The 25,575-nt window shown below is 45.1% G+C and overlaps 1 protein-coding gene across 19 annotated transcripts in view; it reads right to left on the bottom strand.

The window, feature by feature from the left end:
* SP110 (SP110 nuclear body protein) overlaps nt 1-25,575 on the bottom strand; it is a 49,596-nt gene that overhangs the window by 10,850 nt on the left and 13,171 nt on the right. For 6 of the 19 annotated variants that reach the window (XR_015140808.1, XM_086336726.1, XM_086336763.1 and 3 more), the window contains exons 5-14: nt 24,459-24,542; nt 21,821-21,898; nt 18,650-18,778; nt 16,225-16,374; nt 14,161-14,247; nt 13,039-13,092; nt 10,693-10,758; nt 8,659-8,877; nt 914-1,012; nt 310-452 (exon numbers count right to left, since the gene is read on the bottom strand). Coding sequence is in view for 18 of the 19 variants with exons in the window: in XM_086336726.1 (XP_086192852.1) it covers nt 310-452; nt 914-1,012; nt 8,659-8,877; nt 10,693-10,758; nt 13,039-13,092; nt 14,161-14,247; nt 16,225-16,374; nt 18,650-18,778; nt 21,821-21,898; nt 24,459-24,542 (1,109 nt within the window). In the remaining variant the exon portion in view is untranslated. Of the gene's footprint in view, nt 1-309; nt 453-913; nt 1,013-1,504; nt 1,815-2,386; nt 2,568-8,658; nt 8,878-10,692; nt 10,759-13,038; nt 13,093-14,160; nt 14,248-16,224; nt 16,375-18,649; nt 18,779-21,820; nt 21,899-24,458; nt 24,543-25,575 lie in introns of those variants that run through there. The other 13 variants (XM_086336818.1, XM_086336774.1, XM_086336803.1 and 10 more) reach the window with 6 other exon arrangements.

Genomic DNA, 25,575 nt, shown 5'->3' with positions numbered 1-25,575 from the left:
GGTGGTGGGCACAGGGAAGCTTTCAGAGGGGTCTCTCTCTTCATCTAGTTTCCTTGCAGCCCACCCTCTCCCATAACAGCAGGGTAAGCCTCTTAAATCCCTCCATCTTGTATTTAAAGTTTCCCCTCATCAGCACCAGTCTGGGTTCCTAACTTCCTCACCCACAGTGTTTTTCTATGATCGGTTAGCTCTTTCTCAGTCCCGCTGTGGAATCCTGATGGGAATTTCCTCACACTGCTGTTATTGTAATTCTGCTCATCCTTCAGGGAATTAAACTCCCCACCTATGTGTCTCTTGTTATTACAATACCTGCAGCAGCTTTCCTAGGCTCTTTCCTCCACAAAACACACTATGCTTCCAGTTCCTAGAATGTTTCCGCTTTCCTTCAATTTCAAATTCTGTTGGTGTGAACCAAACTCCCTTCTCATTCTGAATACACTTCTTTGAGGATCCTGGAAGGTAAAGACAGTCCATCTTACATCCACCTCCATCCTGGGTGAATTCACCCTAAACCTCCATCCCCCTATTCATGGTGCTCTACCATTCTGGGTTCAGAGACTCCCTGTGAGGTGGGAGAATGAGCAGGGAAACCCGACTCCTCCTCTCTGATTGAAGGAAGCCCTGAAACCCACCTGAGTGGTGAGGGACTGGGACAGGATTTGCCTTTCACTTGGCAAGGACGTGTGTCACAGGTCCATGGATGACTTCCACGTGGGAAGGCAGTGGCCTGGTCACCAGATATAAAATGACATTGAAAAGGTGGAAAAATCCCTTCATCACAAGCCCAGCTTTTTCTAAAGCAGCCTTGCTTGCAGGGTCCACGCCCTGAACAATGACACATGCGGATATTCTCTTCCCTTCTAGTGATTCCTTCATCGTGGGGTTCCAAAGGGCAGAAGGTCAAGGAACTCACCTTGCTTCATTTTCTCCTTATATAAAATCCCTTTTGCCTCCCCACAGGTCACGGGGAGTTCAGGAGAGTGAAAATCGATAGTTTTATCTTTGGGTTTTTCTGAAAGTAGAAAAGAACAGGTTGGAGTTCCCTGGTGGTTCAGGGGATAGGAATCTGTCCGCCAATGCCGGGGACGTGGTTTCGATCCCTGGTCAGGGAAGACGCCACATGTCCCAGGCAACTAAAACAAGTGTGTCACGACCACCGAAGCCCGTGCACCAGCGCGCCTAGAGCCTGTGCTCCGCGACACAGAGTAGACCACCCCCAACCACAACTAGAGAAAGCCCACTCGCAGCCACGAAGACCCAGCCCAACCAAAAACCGAATAAATACATTATTAAAAAGGAAAAGAACACATTAGTGTTCTTCAGTCTTCGTTCTGTCTCCCCCTTGAATTTTCCATGAATTCTAATAATAAGAGCAGTGACCATAATAACATAAAGAACTCTGGGGGAGCATTCTCTGGTTAATTCACAGGAAGTCTTCCATTTTGAGTGGCAGACTACACGGGTGTACCGAGGGGTCCTTAATAAACAAAACAACCCCCGCCAACACAATACCACATAAAATACTTTAATAAACATATTGTGCTTCAATTGTGTGAATGTGTTTAAATTTACAGACTAATCCACTATCACCTAATGCTCCTTTATTCCATAAGCATCCTGCTTGTCCCTCTGTGCTGATGGGAGTTGCCAGCCCAGAATATTCCTTTGCATTCATGTAGTTAGAGAACATTTCTCTGTCTATGATTTTTTTTTTGGCTTGATTCAAACAAAGATGGGGGTAAGTGAAGCAGTTAGCACTGAGAGGAGAATGTTAAGTCTTGTCCCTTTTCATTTGATTGCTCTCCCGTTTCTTCCTGTAAGAGGAAAAGAAAACCCCCAAGAGTTCTAGACTAGTCTGCACATTGCCTATGGAGAGTAGGCAACTCAGAGCCTTAGAGTAGGGATCTGGGGTTCTGATTCAGGAGAAAGAATTGTAAAAGTAGAAGGGGTAACAAACATCGGGCTTCCCAGGGGCACTGGTGATAAAGAACTCGCCTGCCAATGCAGGAGACATAAGAGACTCAGGTTTGATCCCTGGATTAGGAAGATCCCCTGGAGGAGGAGAAGGCAACCCACTCCAGTATTCTTGCTTGGAGAATTCCACGGATAGTGGAGCCTCTTGGACTACAGTCCAAGGGGTTGCAAAGAGTTGGACATGACTTTAGAGCCTTAGCACAAACACAACATCAGTTCAGTTCAGTCGCTCAGTCGTGTCCGACTCTCTTCGACCCTATGAATCGCAGCACGCCAGGCCTCCCTGTCCATCACCAACTCCCGGACTTCACTGAGACTCACGTCCATCGAGTCAGTGATGCCATCCATCCATCTCATCCTCCTGCCCCCAATCCCTCCCAGCATCAGAGTCTTTTCCAATGAGTCAACTCTTCGCATGAAGTGGCCAAAGTACTGGAGTTTCAGCTTCATTCCTGCTTCCCCCATCCCCCGCCAACCTCACCGTGGGCAAGTTCATTAAAGACAGACGCGGGAGCTGTTTCTTGGGGTGGGGGTGGGGCAGAGAGAAAGAGCTCCCCAGAGCTGATGTGCATTCATACTGGACGTGGTTGCATCTGCAATGAGGCAAGGAGAATATATAGCCCAACTCTCACCCTGGTCTCAAACACTTATAGAAAGATCTAAAGGAAGACATGTGAAAAAGCAAGCGCATCATTGGGGAAAAAAAACCGAAACAGAGAAGCATCAACGGCAAGGAAACCATGAGTTAGTTCAGAAAGATGTGAGCTAGGTAGTCAGATGAGAAATGAGAAGTGAGGCGAAAGTTGTCTTCTATAGACCCCAGAGGAAGCTCAGCCTTGTGGAGCAGGGGTTGTAGCAAGGTAGGTAAGAAGAAGGGGTGGGAAGACCTTGGTGGGAAGAACAGCTGGCCAGTGCTCTTGCACAGAGTGGCTGGCTCCACCACTGGCCCCCAGCATCTGCCCACTAAATATGACCCAGTGAACGAGAGCGTGGCACTGGAAGCCAGACTGGGTGGGCTTGTAATCCTGGCTCTGCAATTCACTAGCAAGGTTACAACAGGGTGTGCTGATGTCATCAAAGCTGAGTGGGGCATTTGTACCACAGGTTCTTAACTTGCTGACAAGGCGGAGTCATGGGTAACTTTGAATCACTGTGAAAATCCCGAGGGGGATTTGGATGGCAACAGGGACCTTCCATAGTTATCTGTGTCACCAAACGATGAAGTACAGGTCCAGTGGACACAGACATCCCAGACATGCCCACAGGCAGATGTGGCTGCAGTGTGTGGCTTTGGGAACTCTGGGCAGCCAGCCCAGTGTGCAGAGTGGTGGGCACGGGCAGCTCCCCCTCCTTTGCCTGATTAGGAGGGACCTTGTGTCCCTAATGCTTCCAAAGCCACCCCCCCACCCCCACCCTCAGGGAGGAAGAAAGTTTTCTGATCTGCTTCCCATGATCTTTCATTTGGCTCCATCCCACCTCTCATCTCAGTAAACAGACGTTTAAGGTTGGAAGCCTGGAGGGGTGGAGGGCGGTTTGAGTGCAGCTCTCCCACATCTATTAGGTCACCGCTAGTAAATGTGAGCAAAGACGAGGAACCTGCTAGGAAAAGTAAGCAATTAAAGAGCAAAGGGAGGGACTTCCCTGGTGGTCCACTGGTTAAGACTTCGTGATTCCAGGGCAAGTGGTACGAGTTCGATCCCTGGTCGGGGAACTAAGATCCAGCAGGCTGAGCAGCGTGGCCAGAAAACAAACAAACAGAAAACAACCCCAAATCAACCAAACAACAAGAAACAGCAACAGCAATAACACCAAAAAAAAAAAAAAAGGAGTTCATAGAGATGAAAAGCCTGGTGGAGAAAATGAAAAGAAAAGCCTAACCGAGACAAAGAAAAGCGGAATGGAAAATCCCCCATTAGTGATGGGGAAGACCACCTCCAGGGATTCTTACAGAACCTAGGGAAGAGGCACAAGGCGAACACTATGCCTGGGGACTTCCCTGGTGGGTCAGTGGTGGAGAATCCACCTGCCAATGCAGGGGACACAGGTTCAATCCTTGGTCCGGGAAGCTTCCACACGCCACAGAGCAACTATGCCCGTTTGTTGCAACCACTGAGCCCATGCTCCAGAACCCTCGAGCAGCAACTACTGAGTCCATGAGCTGCAACTGCTGAAGTCCATGCACCCTAGAGACTGCTCCACCACAAGAGCAGCCACCGCAGTGAGAAGCCCTTAGACCACAACTAGGAAGTAGCCTGCTCACAGCAATGAAGACCAAGTGCAGTAAAAAGTAATAATAATAAATTAAAATCAAAACAGAAAAACCCATCATGGCCTGGGGAAAAGTCTGGACCTCTGTATCTGTAGAGGAAGGGCCTGTGTGGCGATGGAGTGGCTGGAGAAGCACTGGTTAGGGGCCTAGTAAAAGCAGCACACACATGTTTTCTTGTTTATTTGCACAACAACCTTAGGAAAGGGAAGGCAGTGGCCGTGGTCCTCATTTTAGAGTTGGGGACTTTGGCACAGATTTGGAGAGAGAATGCCTGGCGGACACCGCACTGTGAGATGAGGCTGGCATTGGAATCCAGACATGCCAGCCCCTATGTGTGTGCTCTTTTCATGCCATCAGGAACACTGCGACAAGATTCCACATTGTTTAAAGCAGAGTGTGTGTGTGGGTACTCAGTCGTTCAGTCGTGTCCGACTCTTTGTGACCCTATGGACGGTAGCCCACCAGGCTCTTCTGTCCCACACAGGGTGTGTGTGTGCCTCCTGTCACTTCAGTCACGTCTGACTCTTTGCCACCCCAAGACAAGGTGTTAAATCAGAAGTCAAAGCCGGGTAGGCGGACATGCTAAGGAGGTGGGAGAAACTGATGCTGACGGACAGCTGTCAGTGTTTGCCTAGACTCTTGCCTCCTACTTGGTTTCCTGCAAAGACCTGAAGGGGGAGTATTTATTTCTCAGCGTAAACAAAGGACTTGAGATTAAAACACCTAGGTTGGTTTTAGCTCATGCCAGTCCTTTATGTGGAGAAGGCAATGGCACCCCACTCCAGTACTCCTGCCTGGAAAAATCCCATGGATGGAGGAGCCTGGTAGGCTGCAGTCCATGGGGTCGCTATGAGTCAGATACGACTGAGCGACTTCACTTTCACTTTTCACTTTCATGCACTGGAGAAGGAAATAGCAACCCACTCCAGTGTTCTTGCCTGGAGAATCCCAAGAACGGGGGAGCCTGGTGGGCTGCCATCTATGGGGTCACACAGAGTCGGACACGACTGAAGTGACTTAGCAGCAGCAGCAGCAGCAGCCCTTTATGTTCTAAGAGAATCTGCAAAATGGGCTGGAAAATAACCTATTTGAGGATTAAATGGCAAAAAGTAGAACAAATCAGTTGCCAATTGTAAAGTGATGTACACACTTACATATCGTTGGCAGGGCTTCTGTGTATGGTCGTGTGGAATACACATTGAGCAGAGTCCCCCTTTAAGGTGGGGAGGGGAGCTCCTAGTGACATCAGAGCTATAGATCATTCGCACACTTCCTGCCTCTTTCCAGCAGGGGGCAGTAAAGGGCCTGGTTACAAGAATCAGCTCTGCCAGATTAATAAGTCAAGTGTGTTTCTCTTCTAGTTTATATGGGTCAATGGAGGCCCTGATATAGGTATTCATACTTGATGAGGAAGCATGGATAATGTATTGATCTGACAGCTATTTAAGCACAAAGTGCAAGGCGCAGAGGAGAGCTGGAGCCACGAGCAAAGCCTTCTGACCTCATTTGACTTTCCCGCAGTGAATAGGATGTACACAGTTAATCACACTTGGGATAAAACAAACTCACAGCCTTAGAGAAGAACTTACAGTTACCAGGGGGGAACGGTGCAGGGAGGGATAGTTAGGGAGTTTGGGATGGACATGTACACACTGCTGTATTTAAAATGGATAACCAACAAGTACCTTCTGTATAGCACAGGGAACTCTACTCAGTATTATCTAACAACCTAAATGGGAAGAGAATTTGAAAAAGGATACATGTATAGGCATAACTGAGTCAGTTTGCTGGACAGTAGAAATTAACAGAACATTGTAAATTAACTATACTTTTTCTTTTTTTTTTTATAAAGAGATCTGAGTACTTCCCTGGTGGTCCAGTGGTTAAGACTCTGTGCTTCCACTGTAAGGGGCATGGGGTCGATCCCTGGTGGGGGAAGTTCTTGCCTCAAGTTATGGCCGAAAAAAGAGAGAACCAAAAAAAAAAAATCCAAAAAAAAAAAATATATATATACTTGTGATAAGTGCCACCAAGAAAAAAACACTGTACCTGCTGGGTTCAAGAGGCTTTGTTCAAGGTGAGTCTGAAGCTGTGTAGCAGAGAAAGGAGGATGGAGGGGTTGGCTATGGGGATGGAGTGTGTGATGGGGGAGGAGATACAGGAGCTGGCCCTGAGCAGGATGGAGCAGGAAGCACTGGGTGATGCTCAGAGAACCAGGCTGGAAGAGGCCCTGGGGGCTGTGGCTAGGGGTTGGAATATGGGTGTAGATTATGTTCTATTTCTTGACCCGGTGGTTGGGTACACCTGGGCTTTTCCTTCGTGTGAGTCCCTCAAGTTGTACACTACGCACCAGCATTTTTCTGTAAGCACAGTATGCCAGTGCTCCTCAAGATGTCGACCTGCGATGAGCTTGACCAGAACAGGAATCAATGCAGGGCTGTCTATAATACTATACATAAAATAGACAACAAATAAAGACCTGCACTGCACAGCACAGGGAACTCCACTCAATACTCTCTAATGGCCTAGATGGAAAATAACCGAAAATGGAGTGGATGTATATATTACGTATACCTGATTCACTGTGCTATGCAGCAGAAAGTACTACAACACTGTAAATCAACTACAGTTTGATAAAAATTTTAAAAGTAATAAAAAGAGTGCGTGCTAAGTCTTCAGTCGTGTCCAGCTCTGTGCTAACGTATGGACTGTAGCCTGCCAAGTTCCTCTGTCCGTGGGATTTTCCAGACAAGAATACTGGAGTGGGTTGCCATTTCCTCCTCCAGGGCATCTTCCCAGCCCAAGCATCGAACCTGTGTCTCATGTCTCCTGCATTGGCAGGTGGATTCTTTACCACCAGCGCCATCTGGGAAGCCCCAGATAGAAACAGTGATGTTAGTAATGGAGGCTAAAGAATGCTGAAGTCATTTATGGTCCTCCCAGAACTCAGTGGTTTATTATAGACTTCAGCCAACTACGGCCCAGGAGCCAATCGGCCCAATGTCTGTTTCTGCGATGAATGTTTTATTGGAGAGGAGCCAGGCCTACTTGTTATGTTTTTGCCTCTGCCAGCTTCCTGCTCCCAGGAAAAGGTTAAAGTAGCAGCACTAAACCAGTACAGCCAGCCGAGCCTAAATGACTCACTCCCTGGCCCGTTATAGAAAAAGTTTTTCAAGCTTTGGCTTGCAGTGGCCCTCTCACTTCTGTCCACATTTCTTTGGCCAAGTCACGTGGCCCTTCTTGAGTACACAAGGCAGGAGTGTGTGACCTTCTGAGATGCTGGCGAGCAGTACTGTGACCTCCCACCTCATGTTTAACCCTGTGCAGTGGGCAAAGAGGTTTCGAGGAAAACACTGGCAGACTATCACTCTTGGCCTGTGTGTTCAACAAATGGAAAAGGCTTGTTATTTCTGTGTCCAACTTGTTATTTCTATGATATGTCCAACTCTTTGCGACCCCATGGACTATAGCCCACCAGGCTCTTCTGTCTATGGTATTTTCCAGGCAAGAAGACTGGAGTGGGTAGCCATTCCTTTCTCCAGGGGCTCTTCCCGACCCAGGGATTGAACCTGGTTCTCCTGTGTTGCAGGAAGATTCTTTACTGTCAGAGCCACCAGGGAAGTCCTTATTATTTCTAGTGCTGGTGAAGACGTAGGGGAAAGTGTGTCCACACCATATTCATGGGAGTCTAAACTGGCAACAGTCTGATCATTGGGTAGGGCACTATTTATTTTACTTTATTTTTAATTTAATTTTTTGGCCACACCGCACCACGCCACTTATGGGATTTAAGTTGCTCGACCAGGGATGGAAGCCAGGCCCTCGGCAGTGAGAGCACAGAATCCTAACCACCGGATGACCAGGAGTTTCCCAGTATGGGATAATTCTACTTTTTAAAATATTTATTTGTTCATTTGACTGTGTGGGGTCTTAGCTGTGGCCCACGGATCTTTGTGGCACACAGGCTCGGTGGCTGTGGCATGCGAGCTTAGTTGCCTGACCAGGGATTGAACTCATGTTCCCTGCACGGTTAGGTGGATTCTTAACCACTGGACCAGCAGGGAAGTCCCGAGATAATTTTAAATACGCAGACTCATGGGTTAGTCTATGTCACCTCCAGAGACAAACCATGAAGAAATAAGCCAGAGAACGTGTCCACACCCGTCAGTGGGTCGGCCCGAATCAGAGAGCAGCCCCCAGACTCCACGGAGCAGGTGACTCTGCTGATGGATGTAAACAGCAGAACCTGGGAGAGGTGACCTGGGTCCACAGGACACAGCTGAGGCAACCTGCACCCTGGGGACGCGATTACTTCTCCCAGCAACCGCCCCCAGACCCTGAGACCCTGCTCTGTCTTCATGCCACCTCACAGATGCTTCTCCCTCCTTCTAGTAATCACTTTAGATCTACATCACCTGTGCGGGCTCCATGAGAGACCCTCCCACGCTGAGCATTCAGGTGACCAGTGCCACCACCAGCTTTATCCTTTTGTGCAGGCATTCGGGCAGCTTCAGCCTGTGCCTTTCGGGCTCTTGTCATGACTGTTGATATTCTGGTTGAGTCATCCTTCTTTTGAGTCACCTGATTCACCCCTTGGAGCTTCTCTTGGATTCTGAGCCCTGATGAGGCTGCTCCTGGAGCAAATAGAGATTTGTGATGAGTTTTCACTGGGGTCCCAGTGGCCCTCCTGTTAGCGACCTCCCTCTCACATTCCCAGTCCCCTCACTTTGAGTTCCCTTTTTACCCCTGCCTGCCTCTTACTATTTCTCTATAATCACTCCTCTCTTTTTCTTGGATGTATCTTTCTTCTCCTCCCTAAACCCTGTTTTTCTTTTCCTCCTTCAATTCCTCTTTCTGACTCTTCATTACACGTGTATCAGTGAGAATATAAGCTCCATGAGGGCAGGGATCTTGTCTGTTTTGCTTGTTGCTGAGTCCTCAGAAGCTAAGGCATGTGGCCAGAACACACCTCAGCTCAATGCATCTCTGTGGAATGAATGTGTAACAAACAGCATAGTTTAGAAAATATTCAAATTATGTATTTTTTATCCTTATACATTGTATGCTACTGCTAAGTCGCTTCAGTTGTGTCTGACTCTGTGCGACCCCATAGATGGCAGCCCACCAGGCTCCCCTGTCCCTGGGATTCTCCAGGCAAGAATACTGGAGTGGGTTGCCATTTCCTTCTCCTTAGTCAGGGTTCCCTAATTATGAAGTTAATCAATTTTCGGGAAAGGGCAGAATCTAGCCCAGGATCTCAGTCGAGGCCACTTTGGAGATACCACACAAAATCTCAGAAACTCAAGAGTGAAAGGGGATTTCTATGTTCCAAAAATTATTTTTATATACCAACAAGAAAAGCTCAGAGGTCTGAATGTCAAGTGTTCCCAGAAGTTGTTGGTAGAGAGAACTCAGCATGTGACAAGGAGGCAGCGGGGCTGGGGACTGGGAAAAAGAGTCAAGGGGAGGAGAAGGGTAGGGAGGAGGTTCTGGTCCCTTCCCAGGTCAGACCCCAAGACTGAGGGGTATTGGCAACAAGCAGAAAAATTGGGAAAATGTCCAAAGCAGTGAAATGCATGTCATGATTTCAGTTTGGGCGCTGAGAGGAGATTTCCTCCCAGGGTGCCACATTCCCTCCTAAGGGCTGGGAATCCAAGACAATCCCCACTAATCGGCACATCTTGAACTAAAGAAATAAGGAGAAAGGAGAGGGGCAGGGGAAGAGGGAGAAAGTGCAGAGGAAAAGGATAAAAGGTGATGAGCATGAAAAGGAATAAAGCAGAGGGTCCAGAAAAACACAAAGTTACATATAGTTTTGTTTCTTGTGCTGCAAATAACATGCTTTGTCATGCATGGAGTCAATGGCATGCTAAGCATCTCTGCGGGTGGTTTTGAACACTCGATGACCACAAATCTAACCCCAGTTTGGGACTGGGAATCTGGATCCTGCCTGCACATTCGGGTTTTTGCTTTGTCTGTTCTTCTTGGCTCTGAACTTGCACTGGACATTGTGTGTGCTAAGTCACCTCAGTCGTGTCCGGCTCTGTGTTATCCTATAGACTGCAGCCCCCCCGGTTCCTCTGTCCATGGGGGTTCTCCAGGTAAGAATACTGGAGTGGGTTGCCATGCCCTCCTCCAGGGGATCTTTCCGACCCAGAGATTGAACCCATGTCCCTTGTGTCTCTGGCATTGGCAGGTGGGTTCTTTATCACTAGGGTCACCTGGGAAGTCCCATATCTCAAAATTGTCTGATGCCTCCTGTCCACCTCCGCCTCATTCCTTCCCAGTGCTAAGATAAAAGAAGCCTGTTGGAAGCAACATGGTTCTCCCTTTGTGGGGCATAGTCCTTGATGAGATGGTCTAGGCACTGGGGTGGAGTTGGCCATGTGGCTGAAGAGAAGAACCCTAATGAATGCCAAGGGAATGACAACTTCATCTTTCTTGCTCACCTTTTGAGAGACATTTTTTCTGTCTTTTTTTTGAACTTGACCAGTTATGTATTTTTCTCTTCTTTTCTGAAACAGAAAAGAAAATCATCTTTTATGGCTATCTATAGCTATGGTTTTCCCAGTGGTCATGTATGGATGTGAGAGTTGGACTGTGAAGAAAGCTGAGCGCCAAAGAATTGATGCTTTTGAACTGTGGTGTTGGAGAAGACTCTTGAGAGTCCCTTGGACTGCAAGGAGATCCAACCAGTCCATTCTAAAGGAGATCAGTCCTGAATATTCATTAGAAGGACTGATGCTGAAGCTGAAACAGCAATACTTTGGCCACCTGATGCGAAGAGCTGACTCATTAGAAAAGGCCCTGATACTGGGAAAGATTGAAGGCAGGAGGAAAAGGGGATGACAAGGATGAGATGGTTGGATGGCATCACCGACTCAATGGACATGAGTTTGAGCAAGCTCCAGGAGTTGGTGCTGTGATTCATGGGGTCGCAAAGAGTTGGACACGACTGAGTGACTGAACTGAACTGAACTGATAGTGATCTACAAGTTTGAAATTTTTAAGTAAAATTTTTTCTATCTTCCTATCACTTTGGGGAGGAAAGAGACCCAGGAGCCAATGTGAAGAAACTACTTGGAAATGAAAAAGGATTGAATAAAGAATAACAGAGATGTGGCAAATTATTAACATTAAAATATGCCATTTTTTCTAATAACTAGTTTTTTCAAGACTAGAAGAAAATATATAGAGAGATTGTTATAAGCCATAGATATAAATGATCTTCTTAGCCAAACTCAAGGCCAAAAATCATAAAGGTAAAAGATGAACAGATTTAACCATTTAAAAAACTTAAATGCCCATACTTCAAAAAGTATCCATGTGATATTAAAATAAAACTGGGAAATTCGAATATATGTAACATTAGAGGATGAATGTCCTTAATAGATAAAATAAAAAATGAATAGCATACTAAGAAAATGGACAAAAAGCATGAATTGAAAGTACATAAATTAAATTAAAGCATAAATTAAAAGAGGAAATACAAATGAAAAAAAATTTTTAAAAGCATCTTTAGACCCCCCCCCAAAAGTCCAAAAAATTCATTGCTTGGTTTGAATTATACCCAAACTTGTAAAAACTTCTATCATATCTGGGTTGATGAGGATGCAGTTAATGAGCACTTGTGTTGTTAAAGGGAACAACAGCAAAACAGTATAACAAATATGAAATTTAAGATACATAGACTCTAACAAAGTAATTTACACTTAGAAATTAATTCAGAGGAAATTATTGGGCAATTGTGTACAGATACCAACACATGCAATATGATTTCTATTTTTATATAAAAATGGGAAGTATCCTAACTTACCGCCAATAGGTTATTATTGAAATAAATTGTTACTCATGCAGTAATGAGTTGTATATCCCCTCCCTTCCGAAAAAGGAAAATAGATAATGGATAACATTGATACAATGAGAAAAATGTTTAGAAGTGTTTATAGAATAGACTATGCAGAATAAGCATGTGTGTGTATATATACATATATATAATGTATATGCATATAAATATATATATGTAAAGAATGTACACACATATATGTACATGAATGCAGACCTTTTTGTAAGGTACAAAAATAAGGTGGTAGAAGCAGATTAAATAGATATTTCACTTCCTGATTAATAACTTTGCATACTTTTGGCAGATTTTATGAGGAACTTTACATGGGGCTGGACAGGATGGGCTACTCTTCAGTAAAAGCTGAACCAGATCTTGGCTTAACCTGCACAGCGTATTTCTCTGCCAGGCATAGTTCTCTGCAGGACAGGGGTCTCCAGGACAGCTGTTTGCTATGGATGGTGCTGAGATCCATGCTGCTTGGCAAGGAAATGGTAGCAGAATTACTAAATTTAACCTGCAGATAGAGTCCTATAGTGGAGGAGGTGTGCCTCTCCTTGATCTTGCCTCTTTCCTTTCTTGTGGGCTGTAGCCCAGTGAAGGGGATGCTGCATGGTAAGGATGATAGAGCGACAGCCAGAATGAGCCATGTATGGTGCCAGCCCCGACCACCTACTTCTGTACAGGAGAGAGAAATAAGCCTTTTTATCTCACCCACTATTTGGAGGGGGAGGGTAAGTGGTGGTTTTCTGTCACATTCAGCAAGTTAGTCTTAATGGCCACAGAGTATTGCTTTTATAGTACTTTTTTTTTTTTAATGTTGCAAAAAGTTAAATTACTGCTGTAAAAAGCACACATCTTTTTCTGGCTTGGATATCCTAAGGACATAACAATCATTAAAAATAATATCAAATCTACCCTACCAGGGACCAAATAAGTTCTTTACACTTACGCTTTTTCCCGGGAGATTTTTCCAAAGACAGTTTACTGTCATCATCCGTGAAATCTTGAAAGTAATAAGAAAGAAACTTTTGAATAAGCAATCTTTGTATTCATTTCCATCAATATTGAGTTGGTAAAGCTTTAACAGTATTATTTCTATCCCTTAATATAATGGGCTTCCCTGCTGGCTCAGAGGTTAAAGCGTCTGCCTGCAATGAGGGAGACCAGGGTTCGATCCTTGGGTTGGGAAGATCCCCTGGAGAAGGAAGTGGCAACCCACTCCAGTATTCTTGCGTGGAGAATCCCATGGAGAGAGGAGCCTGGTAGGCTACAGTCCATGCGATTGCAAAGAGTCAGACACGACTGAGCTACTTCACTTTCACTTTATTATAATGGAGAATGGAGGCCCCTCAAGAGGGCTCTAGGGACCAAGATTCTCTAGTCCTGCGCATGCACACAACAAAGTCAGGGCTTCATGCTCAGGTATAGTATTACATTTGCGTTTATGACTAGCTGTTCACTTCCCAGAAACGTCATGTGAGAAATATGGTGATTGGGGTTTTAGGGAAAAACTGGATGGCTTGGCAGTGTAATAAAGTACCATGAATATACTCAGAGCATGAACTCTTCATGGTAGAGAAAGAAAGTGAAAGAGTCGCTCAGTCATGTCCACCTCTTTGTGACCCCATGGACTGTAGCCCGTCAGTCTCCTCTGTCCATGGAATTGGCCAGGCAAGAATACTGGAGTGGGTAGCCATTCTCTTTTTCAAGGGGTCTTCCCTAGCCAGGGATCAAAACTGGGTTTCCTGCATTGCAGGTGGATTCTTTACTGTCTCAGCCACCAGGGGAGCCTTAACAGTGATGGGTTGCCCCCTAATTGTTTCTTGGGATGAAAAAACTTAACTCTTTTCATGTATAAAGCATAAATAAATATATCAAGTACAGAAATGGATGTATAATATACCTGTGTTATTAAAATACCCTGGGGGGTAGGGTTCATGATTAGAAAACAATATCTAGATGGGCTCTCTGGAGTAGCGATAATGAACAAATGGCTGAGAAACACTGACTCAGTAAAACAGCTCTAAGTCTGGGTTCCTGATTATACACTGTGAGACTTGCGATCCCTCACCTTCGCCGTGGGTGATTCTTGGTGGTGTGCTGGGTGGCTCCTGGGGTCTCTTCCCTTCATCCATTTCTGAAGTATTATCACTGATCTCTGGGGAAAAAAAAAAAACAGCATTCATGTCACTTTCCCCTCTGGAAAGTCAATGGGGAATCTCCCAGAGAACCAGGAAGGACCTTGAACACTTTGGAGTTGAAGGCTGGAGGTTCCAGTCTTGCTTGAGCCTCCAAGACACCCTCCTGAGAATAATTCTACCACTGATCTGTCTGCCAGTCAGGGGAGGGCCATAGCAAAGCTGGTCAGTAATGGTTCCACTACTAACAGAATGTCCTTTGGGGAGCCGTCATTTGAGCCTCTGGACCAGAGATTCAAAGTGAGGTTGTGAACCCCTTGGAGAGTCCTGAAAACTCTTTCAGGAGACCTTCCAGGTCAAAATTGTTCTCATAATGAGATGTTCTTTGCCTTTTTTTGCTATGTTGGCTTTTGCACAGATAAAGCAGGTTAAAAACTCTGGTGCTTCAGTACAAATAAAGTCCCCAAATCTTAGAATTACCTATTGCGTTCTCCACCACCACTTACTCAACATGAAAAAAACAAACAGCAGTTTCACGTAAGAATGTTCTTGATGAAACAGTTAAAATTATTAATTGTATTAAATTTCTACCCTTGAGAACACTTCTTTTTAATAGTCTATGTGAGGACTTCCCTGGTGGTCCAGTGGTTTAGACTCTGCCTTGCAGTGCAGGGGACACAGGTTCGATCCCTGATTAGGGAACTAAGATCCCACATGTTGTGGAGTGACTAAGCCTGTGCTCCACAATAGAGAGTCTGTGCACTGCAATGAGAGATCCTGCATGACGTAACTAAGACCCGATGCAGCCAAAAGGAAAAAAGTCTATGTGAAAAATTGGGGAGCACATATAAAGTAGTTTGTTGCGTCTTGAAGTACCATGATTGTCTCAAGAATAATACTCAGGTGATTGAGTTGTAAGCTCACTGTAAAATCCAGTAAACCAATACTTTCCAGTTGTATATGCTATTACAAAGTCTGGCATGAGTAGGAGATTCATGTGAAACACAAGATAGTGTGAAACATCTTACTACAACGGAGTATGAAAAGCTCATTGATATGGTTTCAGACTCTGGTTACAGCAAACCTTTAAGAAACTATCACTTGTAGAGTTTTGGTGTAGTATCAAATGTGAATAACCATAGATATCTCAAAAGACTGTTAACGTACTCCCCCCTTTTGGCTACAGATTTGTGTGGCGCTGGATTTTCTTCCTATGATTCAACCAAAGGTAAGGGGGATTAAGAGGTACAAACACCCAGTTATAAAATAAATAAGCCAAAGGGATGTAACATATGGTATAAGAAATAAAGTCAATAATATTGTAATAACTTTGAATGGGGATAGTTAATAAGTTACTAGACTTATGGTTGTGATCATTTTATAGTGTATGCAAATGAAACCCTTATGTAATGTACCTGAAACTAACATAATATTGTACACCAAACATATTTCAATGAAAGAAAAAAAATTTTAAAGAAGCTTTAAAAACAGAAAGCAATTGTTAACAGGGTATAGACTGTGTTATTAAAAGTCTTCTCTCAGCTCTCAATATAATACAGTAAAGATATGTACAAAAATATTGAAGAAGCACATTGAAAAGATAGTTAATAAAAATTTTTAGAAGAATCCAGCTTTGATTAAGGTAGACATTAAAGAGAGCTGCAAAAATGTAAAATGATACCACTCACCTAACTAATATTTTTATTTGAAAAGTGACGACCCAGAGGGATGGTACGAGGAGAGAGGAGGGAGGCGGGTTCAGGATGGGGAACATGTGTACACCCATGGCGGATTCATGTTGAGGTATGGCAAAACCAATACAATATTGTAAAGTAATTAACCTCCAATTAAAATAAATTTATATTAAAAAAAGAAAAGTGTGCTATTTTCCATAAAAATATATTATTTATGGTAATGAGTTATTGGTCTATTGTGGGTTGCAGGAGACAGCCTTCCACACTGAGCTTCCAGCTGACAAATTCCATCACCAGCCTTACCCTCTGATTTAGGCATCTGGGCACATTCTGTCCTTCTCTTTTGTGTCCTTGTCATGACCTTTGTATTCCTGATTGAGTCGTCCTCTGTATGAGTCACCTGATCCAGTCCTTGGAGTGTCTTTTGGATCCCATGCCCAGGTAAGGCTGCCCCTGGCCAAACAGTGATTTGGGTACAGTTTTAGTTGGAATCCCAGTGGCCCTCCTCCTTCCCTGAATAGTGATTGCCTTCTCACACCCCTAGTCTCCCCACTGTGAGACCTTGGTACCCCTGCTCTGCACCTCACTTTTCTCCTGCTATCTCTTTGTAGTTATGTATATATATATTTTCTTGTATGTACTTTCCTTTCCCCTGAAAACTTACTGTCTATTCTTACTCTCTGTGCAACTTGTTGAAATCAATCAGATTAATCTGGGGGAATCCCAGAGCACTGGGGCTGATTTCCTGTTTCCTGGCTTCAGACCCCGACTGCCAGAAAGTGCCACATCCAAATAAACGTGGTCAGATGGTCTGTTTCAGCAGAGGAGGGGTCTTGTAAAGCACTTTTCCAGGTTCCCTAGGGCCTGTGTGTGATACAGGAGACAGGAGAGACCCAGGATGCCTCTAGTAGGGAAAGGGCAAAAAGGTATCAAAGAATTGAGAGGCAGGGGCCCTGCAGTGGAGGGTGAGGCTGAGACCCAGAGGATGAAGGGGAGTGGGAGTGGGAGTGTTAGCACTGGGGCTCTCTTCTCCCTTTATTTTGCCAGTGGATTTTGTATTTACATCTTTGGACTAGATTTTTTTACTGAGTGCCACATTGACTTCTCTGGTGGCTCAGATGGTAAAGAATCCATCCACCTGCAAGGCAGGAGACCAGGGTTTGATCCCTGGGTCAGGAAGATCCCCTGGAGAAGGGAATGGCAACCCACTGTAGTATTCTTGCCTGGAGAATCCCATGGACAGAGGAGCCTGGCAGGTTACAGTTCATGGGGTTGCAAAGAGTCAGATATGACTGAGTGACTTGCATTTTCAAATTGGTGTACTGTGGGGAAATTGTCTCCTTGATTTCTCAGTGCTTCTGTGAAAAGCTCTAGCTTCCTGAGACACAAAAGAATATATAAAAATAGGAGATGTCTTCTTTCACTTCCCCTAGAATTATTTCACTTTTCACATACCATAGAAATTAAATCTCTAGCTAGTTAATTACTGCCTGATCCAAAGAGGTGATAAAACTTCTCATTCTGGTCATGATCAAATGTTTGTGGCCAGGGCTAGGCTCCTAGGTTAAGTCCCACAGTACCAGGGACATGGAACACTCCATCCCTAGGTGTTCACATGTCAAAAGGGATGGAGCCCAGAACTTGGAGACTCTTTAGTAAAAGCTGGAGACACCTGGGGTTTCTTTGGCTCTTAGAAAGAGGCATTTACATTCTCCCAAATTAGGGTGAAGACTCAGGATCTTTTCAATCTTATCTCAAAGCAGTTAAAAAAAAATTGCTTTTCTCTTTTCAGGAGCAGAAGAGGATGTCCTGTATACAAACAGAAAATCCATCCTTCTTTCTCCTGTGTCTACAGGATGTAATCTGCATTCACACAGAAGATTCCATCAGCTCCCTCCTCGTTCCTGTGGGTCTGCGTATGAGAAATGCTACAATGTCGAACTGGTTGTGAATATCAATAAAGAATTCTTCTCCCTGACCCAGGTGCTTTGTGGTTTTATAATAGTCATATTTCTAAAGAACATCACTCTGTAGGAGGGGGTAATCCCGTGGTTCTTGACAAACCACACACACGCATAGACAGTTAGCACCAATCTTGAAATGAACAAGTCAAAAATTGAATTCTAAAAATTTCCCTCAATATATTTGCATCCTTTCTCAGCAACAGCATCACCTACCATTCACCCAGCCGTTTAAGCCAGAAACTGAAGAACAAGCCTTGATTTCTCTCTCTCATTCTCAGCTTCCAATTTACCAAATCTTGTCAACTCTACCTCCAAACTGATCTTGAATAGACCTTCTCTCCAACGTCTGCCAGATCTGAATCCAGGCTGCTGTCAGCTCCCACGGCATCTGCCCCTTAAAGGGGTGCCCTATATCTTTTCTATTTCCAATTCATTCTTTACATAACACCATAATTTTTTGTTGGTGAAAATTGAATCATGTCATGTACACACTGCTATATTGAAATGGATAACCAACAAGGCCCTACTGTACAGCCCAGGGAGCTCCCCTCAATGCTATGTGGCAGCCTGAATGGAAGAGGAGTTTGGGGGATAATGGATGCTGAGTTCCTTTGCCGTCCACCTGAAACTATCACAACATTGTTAATTGACTATATAATCCAATACAAAATAAAAAGTTAAAAAAATTGGATGATGTCACTTCACAGACTAGGTCTCTTCAGTGGCTCCCTACTGCACTTAGAATAAAATCCCATCTCCCACACCTTGGTCAACAGGGATGAGCTGTCTCTGGCCTCCAGCCCCTTCTTGTTTTCTCATCTTACTTCCTTGGTGGCTATTTTTCTGCTGTCTCTTCTTTGAGGTGGCCCAGATACATCTTTTTCTTTTCTTTCCTGAAAAGATACAGATCATCTTTTATAGCTACAAACATTGATCTATCAACCTCATATGTCAACAATGCTTAGCTTCAAATCACAGTGGCCAGGAGGTCATTGGTGATCTTTGGTGATGCTGAAATTCTAAAGCAGCAGAGGAGAGAGAGATGTAAAGAAATGGATACAATACATTTGGGTAACTCATTTCTAGAAGTTTCATTGTGAAACAGAAGGGAGAGCAATGGATGACGTGAGAGGAGAATCAAGAGAAAATTCCTTTTATGAACTGTGATAGGATTGGGCATTGGTTGAATGAATATCCTTGTGAGAAAGTGAAAGTCGCTCAGTCATGTCCAACTCTTGTGACCCCATGGATGTAGCCCGCTAGGCTCCTCTATCCATGAGATTCTCCAGGCAAGAATACTGGAGTGGGTTGCTGTGCCCTTCTCCAGGGGATCTTCCTGACCCAGAGAACCTGGGTCTCCTGCATTGCAAGCAGATTCTCGACCATCGGAGTCACCAGGGGGAGATGCTGAATTCTCAAGAAAGAGAGGGACCATAGAGATGGTCAGGAGAGGTGGAAGGGTTGCTTTGGAGAGAACGAAGGAACTGGAAAAGAGGGGGCAGATGCAGGGTTTACCGGGTGGGAGCAGGAAAAGAGGGAATTCTCATCTGATGCTTTTGTATGAAACAGGAGGAAAGGTCATCTGATGTGCAAAAGGGAAGCAGTGAGGTATAAGAGGTTTGAAAATAAAAAACTGGTTTTTTTAGATTTGAGAGGATCTTGAAAGTGGAGAGTGAAATAGTTGGCTTAAAGCTTAACATTCAGAAAACGAAGATCATGGCATCTGGTCCCATCACTTCATGGGAACTAAAGGGGAAACAGTGGAAACAGTGTCAGACTTTATTTTGGAGGACTCCAAAATCACTGCAGATGGTGACTGCAGCCATGAAATTAAAAGACGCTTACTCCTTGGAAGAAAAGTTATGACCCCCCTAGATAGCATATTCAAAAGCAGAGATATTAGTTTGCCAACAAAGCTCCGTCTAGTCAAGGCTATGGATTTTCCTGTGGTCATGTATGGATGTGAGAGTTGGACTGTGAAGAAAGCTGAGCGCCAAAGAATTGATGCTTTTGAACTGTGGTGTTGGAGAAGACTCTTGAGAGTCCCTTGGACTGCAAGGAGATCCAGCCAGTCCATTCTGAAGGAGATCAGCCCTGGGATGTCTTTGGAAGGACTGATGCTAAAGCTGAAACTCCAGTACTTTGGCCACCTCATGCGAAGAGTTGACTCATTGGGAAATGAATCCCTCTGATGCTGGGAGGGATTGGGAGCAGGAGGAGAAGGGGACAACAGAGGATGAGATGGCTGGATGGCATCACTGACTCGATGGACGTGAGTCTGAGTGAACTCTGGGAGCTGGTGATGGACAGGGAGGCCTGGTGTGCTGCGATTCATGGGATCGCAAAGAGTCGGACACGACTGAGCGACTGAACTGAACTGAACTGAACTGAGAGGATCACAGGAAGTGGAGTGGTCACGCAGTGTGGGGGGTCATTTATGCTGGAGTCATGAAGACACAGGGAGAACACGCTGCCCAGCCATGTGCCTCTCTCCAACTGTGCCTGATTTCTGGTACAGTGCACTGGAAGCAGCTAATAGTCTCCCCCAAGTTCTAGGAAAAGAAAAGAAGCAAAGCAGGTAAAGATAGCAGTAGGTTACTGAAACAATGGATCTGGCACTCTAAACTGGTAAGAAGGGTTATGAAGAAAGGCAGATAGGGCTTCCATGGTGGCTCAGTGGTAAAGAATCTGCCTGCCAGTGCAGGAGACATGGGTTCCGTCCTTGGTCAGGGAGGATCCCATATGACTTGAAGCAGCTCAGCCTATGCACCACAACAACTGAGCCTATGCTCTAGAGCCTGGGATTGACAGCTACCGAAGCCCTCATGCCCTAGATCCCATGCTCCCCAACAAGAGAAACCACTGCAATGAGAAGCCCATGCACTGCAATGAAGAGTAGACCCTGCTCGCCACAACTATGGAAAAGCTGGAACATGGCATGGAAAACCCAGCGCAGATAAAAATAAATACATAAATAAACAAATAAAAGAAAGGCAGAGGACTGAGTGGAGAAGGGAAAGGTCAGTGGACTGCTCACCCAACTGATATTGAAAGAAAGCTGCAGAGGAAGAAATTGTAAGGAAGAAATCAAAGAGGGATACTTTTGAATTCATTTTTATAGACTGGGGTGAGAAGGAGAGATCAGAAGTTGAGCAATAGGCTATAGAAGGAACAAATTTCAAGCACTGAATGTCAAAACAAGGAAATCTCAAATTATTGGGAAGATGAGCCGGATTTACATGATGAAAAGGCCCGTGGGTCACTTTTGGGTTCGGGAGGCCAAGAACGGGTTGGGGGAAAAGTCACTGGAAATAAGGAGTTGAAGGATTTGAGAGTCAGAGTCTTGGATGGGTCTGTTACTCACATGGACCTTGCAGGTGTCCAGGGGGATAGCAAGACTGGAAGTGACAGAGAGACTCTAAGTCAGCCTTGAGGTCCTCCAGGGAGTGGTGGGGAAGTCAATGTATGACAGTGATGAAAAGGGAGTGAGCCCTTCTCTTGATGACTAAGCCTCAAAGGAGAGGATGGGGAGCAAGGGGCTGGGTGGGGCAGTGGGTAGCCAGGGGTGGCATTCAACCTACCTTCCTACATGAGAAGAGAGTAGCAGAGAATATGCAGTCTTGTCTTAAGAGGAAGCAGTGTCCTCTTGGGGAACCAACTTTCCATGAAAGAGGGAAATGTAACTAACCCTATAAGAAGTTGTGTATGTAGGAGACCTTGATGTTTTCGGAACAATTCCAGTGGGTGTGTATTTCAATGGCCCCAAATGCCTTCTCATTTCCCTATAATTTTTATGAAGGCCTTAGAGGAAGACGTAGTGAACTGGAAACAAACTCTGTTGGGCATGATATCTACAGGCACCTAGTGGGTGCTCATGACAAGATGCAGCCCCAAACCCACCCTCCTGAGATCTGCAGGAGAAAGGCAATCCTTACCTTTCTTGCTGGGGAGTGTCCTGGATGCCTCCTGGAGCTCCTTTGGGTCGCTTGGTTCAGGGACATCATCTCTTTTCACTGACAAAAAAATATAATTCATTTTAGAACTCAGAGCAGGTTGATGAGAAAGTGCCGAGGGATTCTGGTGGGAGAAGCAGAGTGGAGAGCACCTCTAGCACAGGTCTGGGGACTCACCAGGTTCCCTGGCTTGGCCTGGGTTTGATCAACTTGTAGTTACTGCTCCCTGTGTGATTATCACAGTGAACTTGAAACAACTGTCCCACAGAGGAGGACTCAGTCTGAGCTCTTTAGAGAGATTTCCCTTTCCCAGTGGAAGAAGAAGAACAAAGACTCTCAGCAGCCAGCCTTTGCCATATGAAAGGTACATGCTATTGCTTAGATATCTGTGATGGGATATTTTTAAACTGCTGTATCTGTGATTATTCATCTTGAGAAATAATGAAGAAGAACTAAGTGTCTTATACACGTCCATCTATCTGCTATTGAAGAAAGCAGGAGTCAGCTTGTGCTTGCCAGCATTTGTTAGCCGCAAGAATACCCAAAATTCTGCTAGTTTTTGCTGACCTAAGAAAGACAGAAGGACCTGAAGCCATATCAGATAAGGGCTCATTTCACAAATGGCAGTCACCATCTTGCTTCCACAGTGCTATGAGATCTGTGTCAAGTTCCAGCCTAGAGAGGATTAGCTAACGGAGGCAGCTAGCCAGCAGTCCTCAGACTTTAAAAATGATTTGTTGCACTTCAAATTATTTAAATACCTTAAAAATCCAAATGATGTAAAAAAGGATACAATTTGAAAATGAAAGTTCTCACAGTCAAGGTGGGGGCTGGAAAGGAGGACCGTCCACGTCTGGGGCACTGATTCAGTCACATAGTATTTTTGTTTGCTTTGCATTCTTTTTTGTCTGGTTTTCCTTTACTGTTCAAGCTATAGCTCAGGATAACCAAAATAGCTGATACGGGGAAGTTTATTTTTCCAGAAGCAATTCAGAGAGTTGAGCAGTTTGGATGGACAAGTTAAACAGCATCATGGAATGCAATTTGCAAAACCCAACCTGTGTAAATATAAGGGGTAAATGACCTAATTTCAAAGAGTAAATTGCAAGGGAGAAAAAAAGGCACAAAAGTTGAAACTTGCCAGGTGGCAGAAGGATGGTATCTTTTTATATATTTATTGGCCACCCCTCGATGCCTGTGGGATCTTAATTCCCAACCAGGGACTGAACTCGTGCTGCCTGCATTGGAAGGAAGAGTCTTAACCACTGGACCACTGAGGAATACCATTTTTTTTTTTTTTTAAATTGGAGAATAATTGCTTTTGCTTTGCATTTTGATGCAGCAGTTTGGAGTTTTACCTACTCAAGTGGCCTCTGGGAGTTGCTGAGCCAAATAGTCCTTCTCCACTGGGATTCACACATCACCTGGCAGAGGAATGTTCTCTGTTTGCAGACTCCTTAGTGGTGTTTGGAATCCAGGTCTTGATACTGTGCAGGACCCTGAGGGGCTCCTGGGCACAAAAGCTTTTCTCTGTCCCCCATTTCTTGAATACAGGAAATAGGCTTCATCTGACCTCCAAGGCCTTCCCTAAGTTCCAACCAGGAGGTTCAAACAGATGCTAGTTAGGGTAGGGAGTGGGGTGTGGAGATAAGGGAGGAAGGAACAATAGTACAGCCTTCCCGCAAGGTCCAGTGTTCCCCCTCAAGGGATATACACGGCAATATCGTGAGCTGTTTTGCAGATACTGAAACCCTCACCAGGAGGGAGAAATGAACAGTTTGCTGCCCATAAGCACAGAGGCCCCAGAATGGTAGAAACAAGAAGTTGATGATGCTGTCTCCCAATTACCTCACCACCGACCAATCAGAAGAACATCCATGGGCTGATCACACCCTCTCTGAACCACTAATATAAAACTTCTCACTTACTCTGTCCAAACTGGGACACACAGTTTTGAGGACATTAACCTGGTCCCTTTTGCCTGGCAAAGCAATATAGCTATTCTTTTCTACTTCATCCAAAGCTCTGTCTCTGAGCTATATTAGTAATTCGGTGTCAGGGTACAGAGGCTGGAATCAGCTTCAGTCCGGCAAGTACTAGTGGGGTTCCTGTCCCTCACCCTCGGTGTCCCTTCTCTGTCCACCTTTCCCAGACCCATCTCCCTCACTCCAGCATCCATCCCCGCCCCTGGGACTCTGTCTCCTTTCAGGAGCTCTGGTTTCTTGTCTGTTCAAGCTCCTGAGGGCAGGGAGCGAGCAGCAGTGGGAAAGCTGGACCATGATGGTGATGGAGAGTGGAGAGAAGAGCCCTGGGCCTGGATGTTCCAAATGGCTTTTCCTCATGGAAGACACAAAAGTTAAGGTGAACCTGTGTGTGTGTGTGTGTGTGTGTGTGTGAGTTGCTCAGTCATATCCTACTCTTTGTGACCCGATGGACCCGCCAGGTTCCTCTGTCCATGGGATTCTCCAGACAAGAATATTGGAGTGGGTTGCCATTCCCTTCTCCAGGGGATCTTCCTGCCCCCAGGAACCTGGATCTCTTGCATCGCAGGCAGATTCTTTACTGTCTAAACCACCAGCGAAGCCCCAAGGTAAGGCTGAGTAGTTCAAATCTAGATTACCTGGCACAGGATCTGAGGAAGTGCAGGGCATCTCTTGAGTGTCTTCTTTATCTTTTATTTGAGGGGTCAGGTTGTCACTGGACACTGCGCAGAGAAAGAAAAGAAATTTCAGATCCCAAGACCCACCAGCAGGAACCAGAGATGGGAGGAACAAGAACAATCTGTTCTAGCAGGTAAAAATGATGGGCCAGCTGAGTACCAAGACTCCTCGAGGGCGGGGTAGGCAGGGAGGGAGAACAATCATTTCCTTTCTTTCTTTCTCCCCCTCCCTCACCTACTGGCCTTGCTGCATGGCTTGAGAGATCTCAGTTCCCCAGCCAGGGATCAAATCGAGGCCCATGACAATGAAAGCACTGAGTCTTAATCGCCGTACTGCCAGGCAATTCCCCAGTCGTTTCCTTTCAATTAGTCTCTTACTGATGTAAAAATAGCACTTATTTTGTTTTAAATCTAGAGGATGGACTCTTGTCATTGGCTTCGTGATTATGTTAACCTTGTGTGCATGCATGCATGCTCAGTAGTGTCTTTTTCGACCCCATGGACTATAGACACTAGGCTCCTCTGTCCATGGAATTCTCCAGGCGAGAATACTGGAGTGAGATGCCATTTTCCTTCTCCAGGGGTTCTTCCTGACCTAGGGAATGAACCCACATCTCCTGCAGCTCCTGCATCGGCAGGCAGATTCTTTACCACTGTGACACCTGGGAAGCCCCAATGTTAACCGTATTTGATGGTAGTTTTAGATGAGTGGAGAAAACTTTTGGACCAAATAGGACCCTTTATTCCCAGTATGGGAGACCTCAGAATCCATGATATCATTTTTAACAGTGGCCAATAATATTCCACAGTTAACATTTTACATAATCAAAGTGCTTTACCATGATGGTTGGGGGAGATAAATGACATAACGGTAGAAGTGAAATCAGGCCCAGCAACCTTTAAACATTTGATCATCTTTCCTAATAACTTCAATAACATCCCTCGTAGAATCCAAGCTATATGAAAATGAATCTGGTTTAAACAGATGTCCCTGTAGTCAGAGGGTGAGCAATCTGTAAAGCATTGAGGCTGTCTGTTGCCCAAGTTACTTGTCAATTCAGAGCAGTGTGTTTTGAGT

The sequence above is a fragment of the Bos grunniens genome, chromosome 2 (genome assembly GCF_055505025.1).
Source record: "Bos grunniens cultivar Pamir isolate PY7600 chromosome 2, Bosgru_T2T1.0, whole genome shotgun sequence".
NCBI classification, from domain to species: domain Eukaryota; kingdom Metazoa; phylum Chordata; class Mammalia; order Artiodactyla; family Bovidae; genus Bos; species Bos grunniens.
The sequence above is the reverse complement of the archived record's forward strand: the minus strand, read 5'-3'. Positions and strand labels throughout refer to the sequence as shown.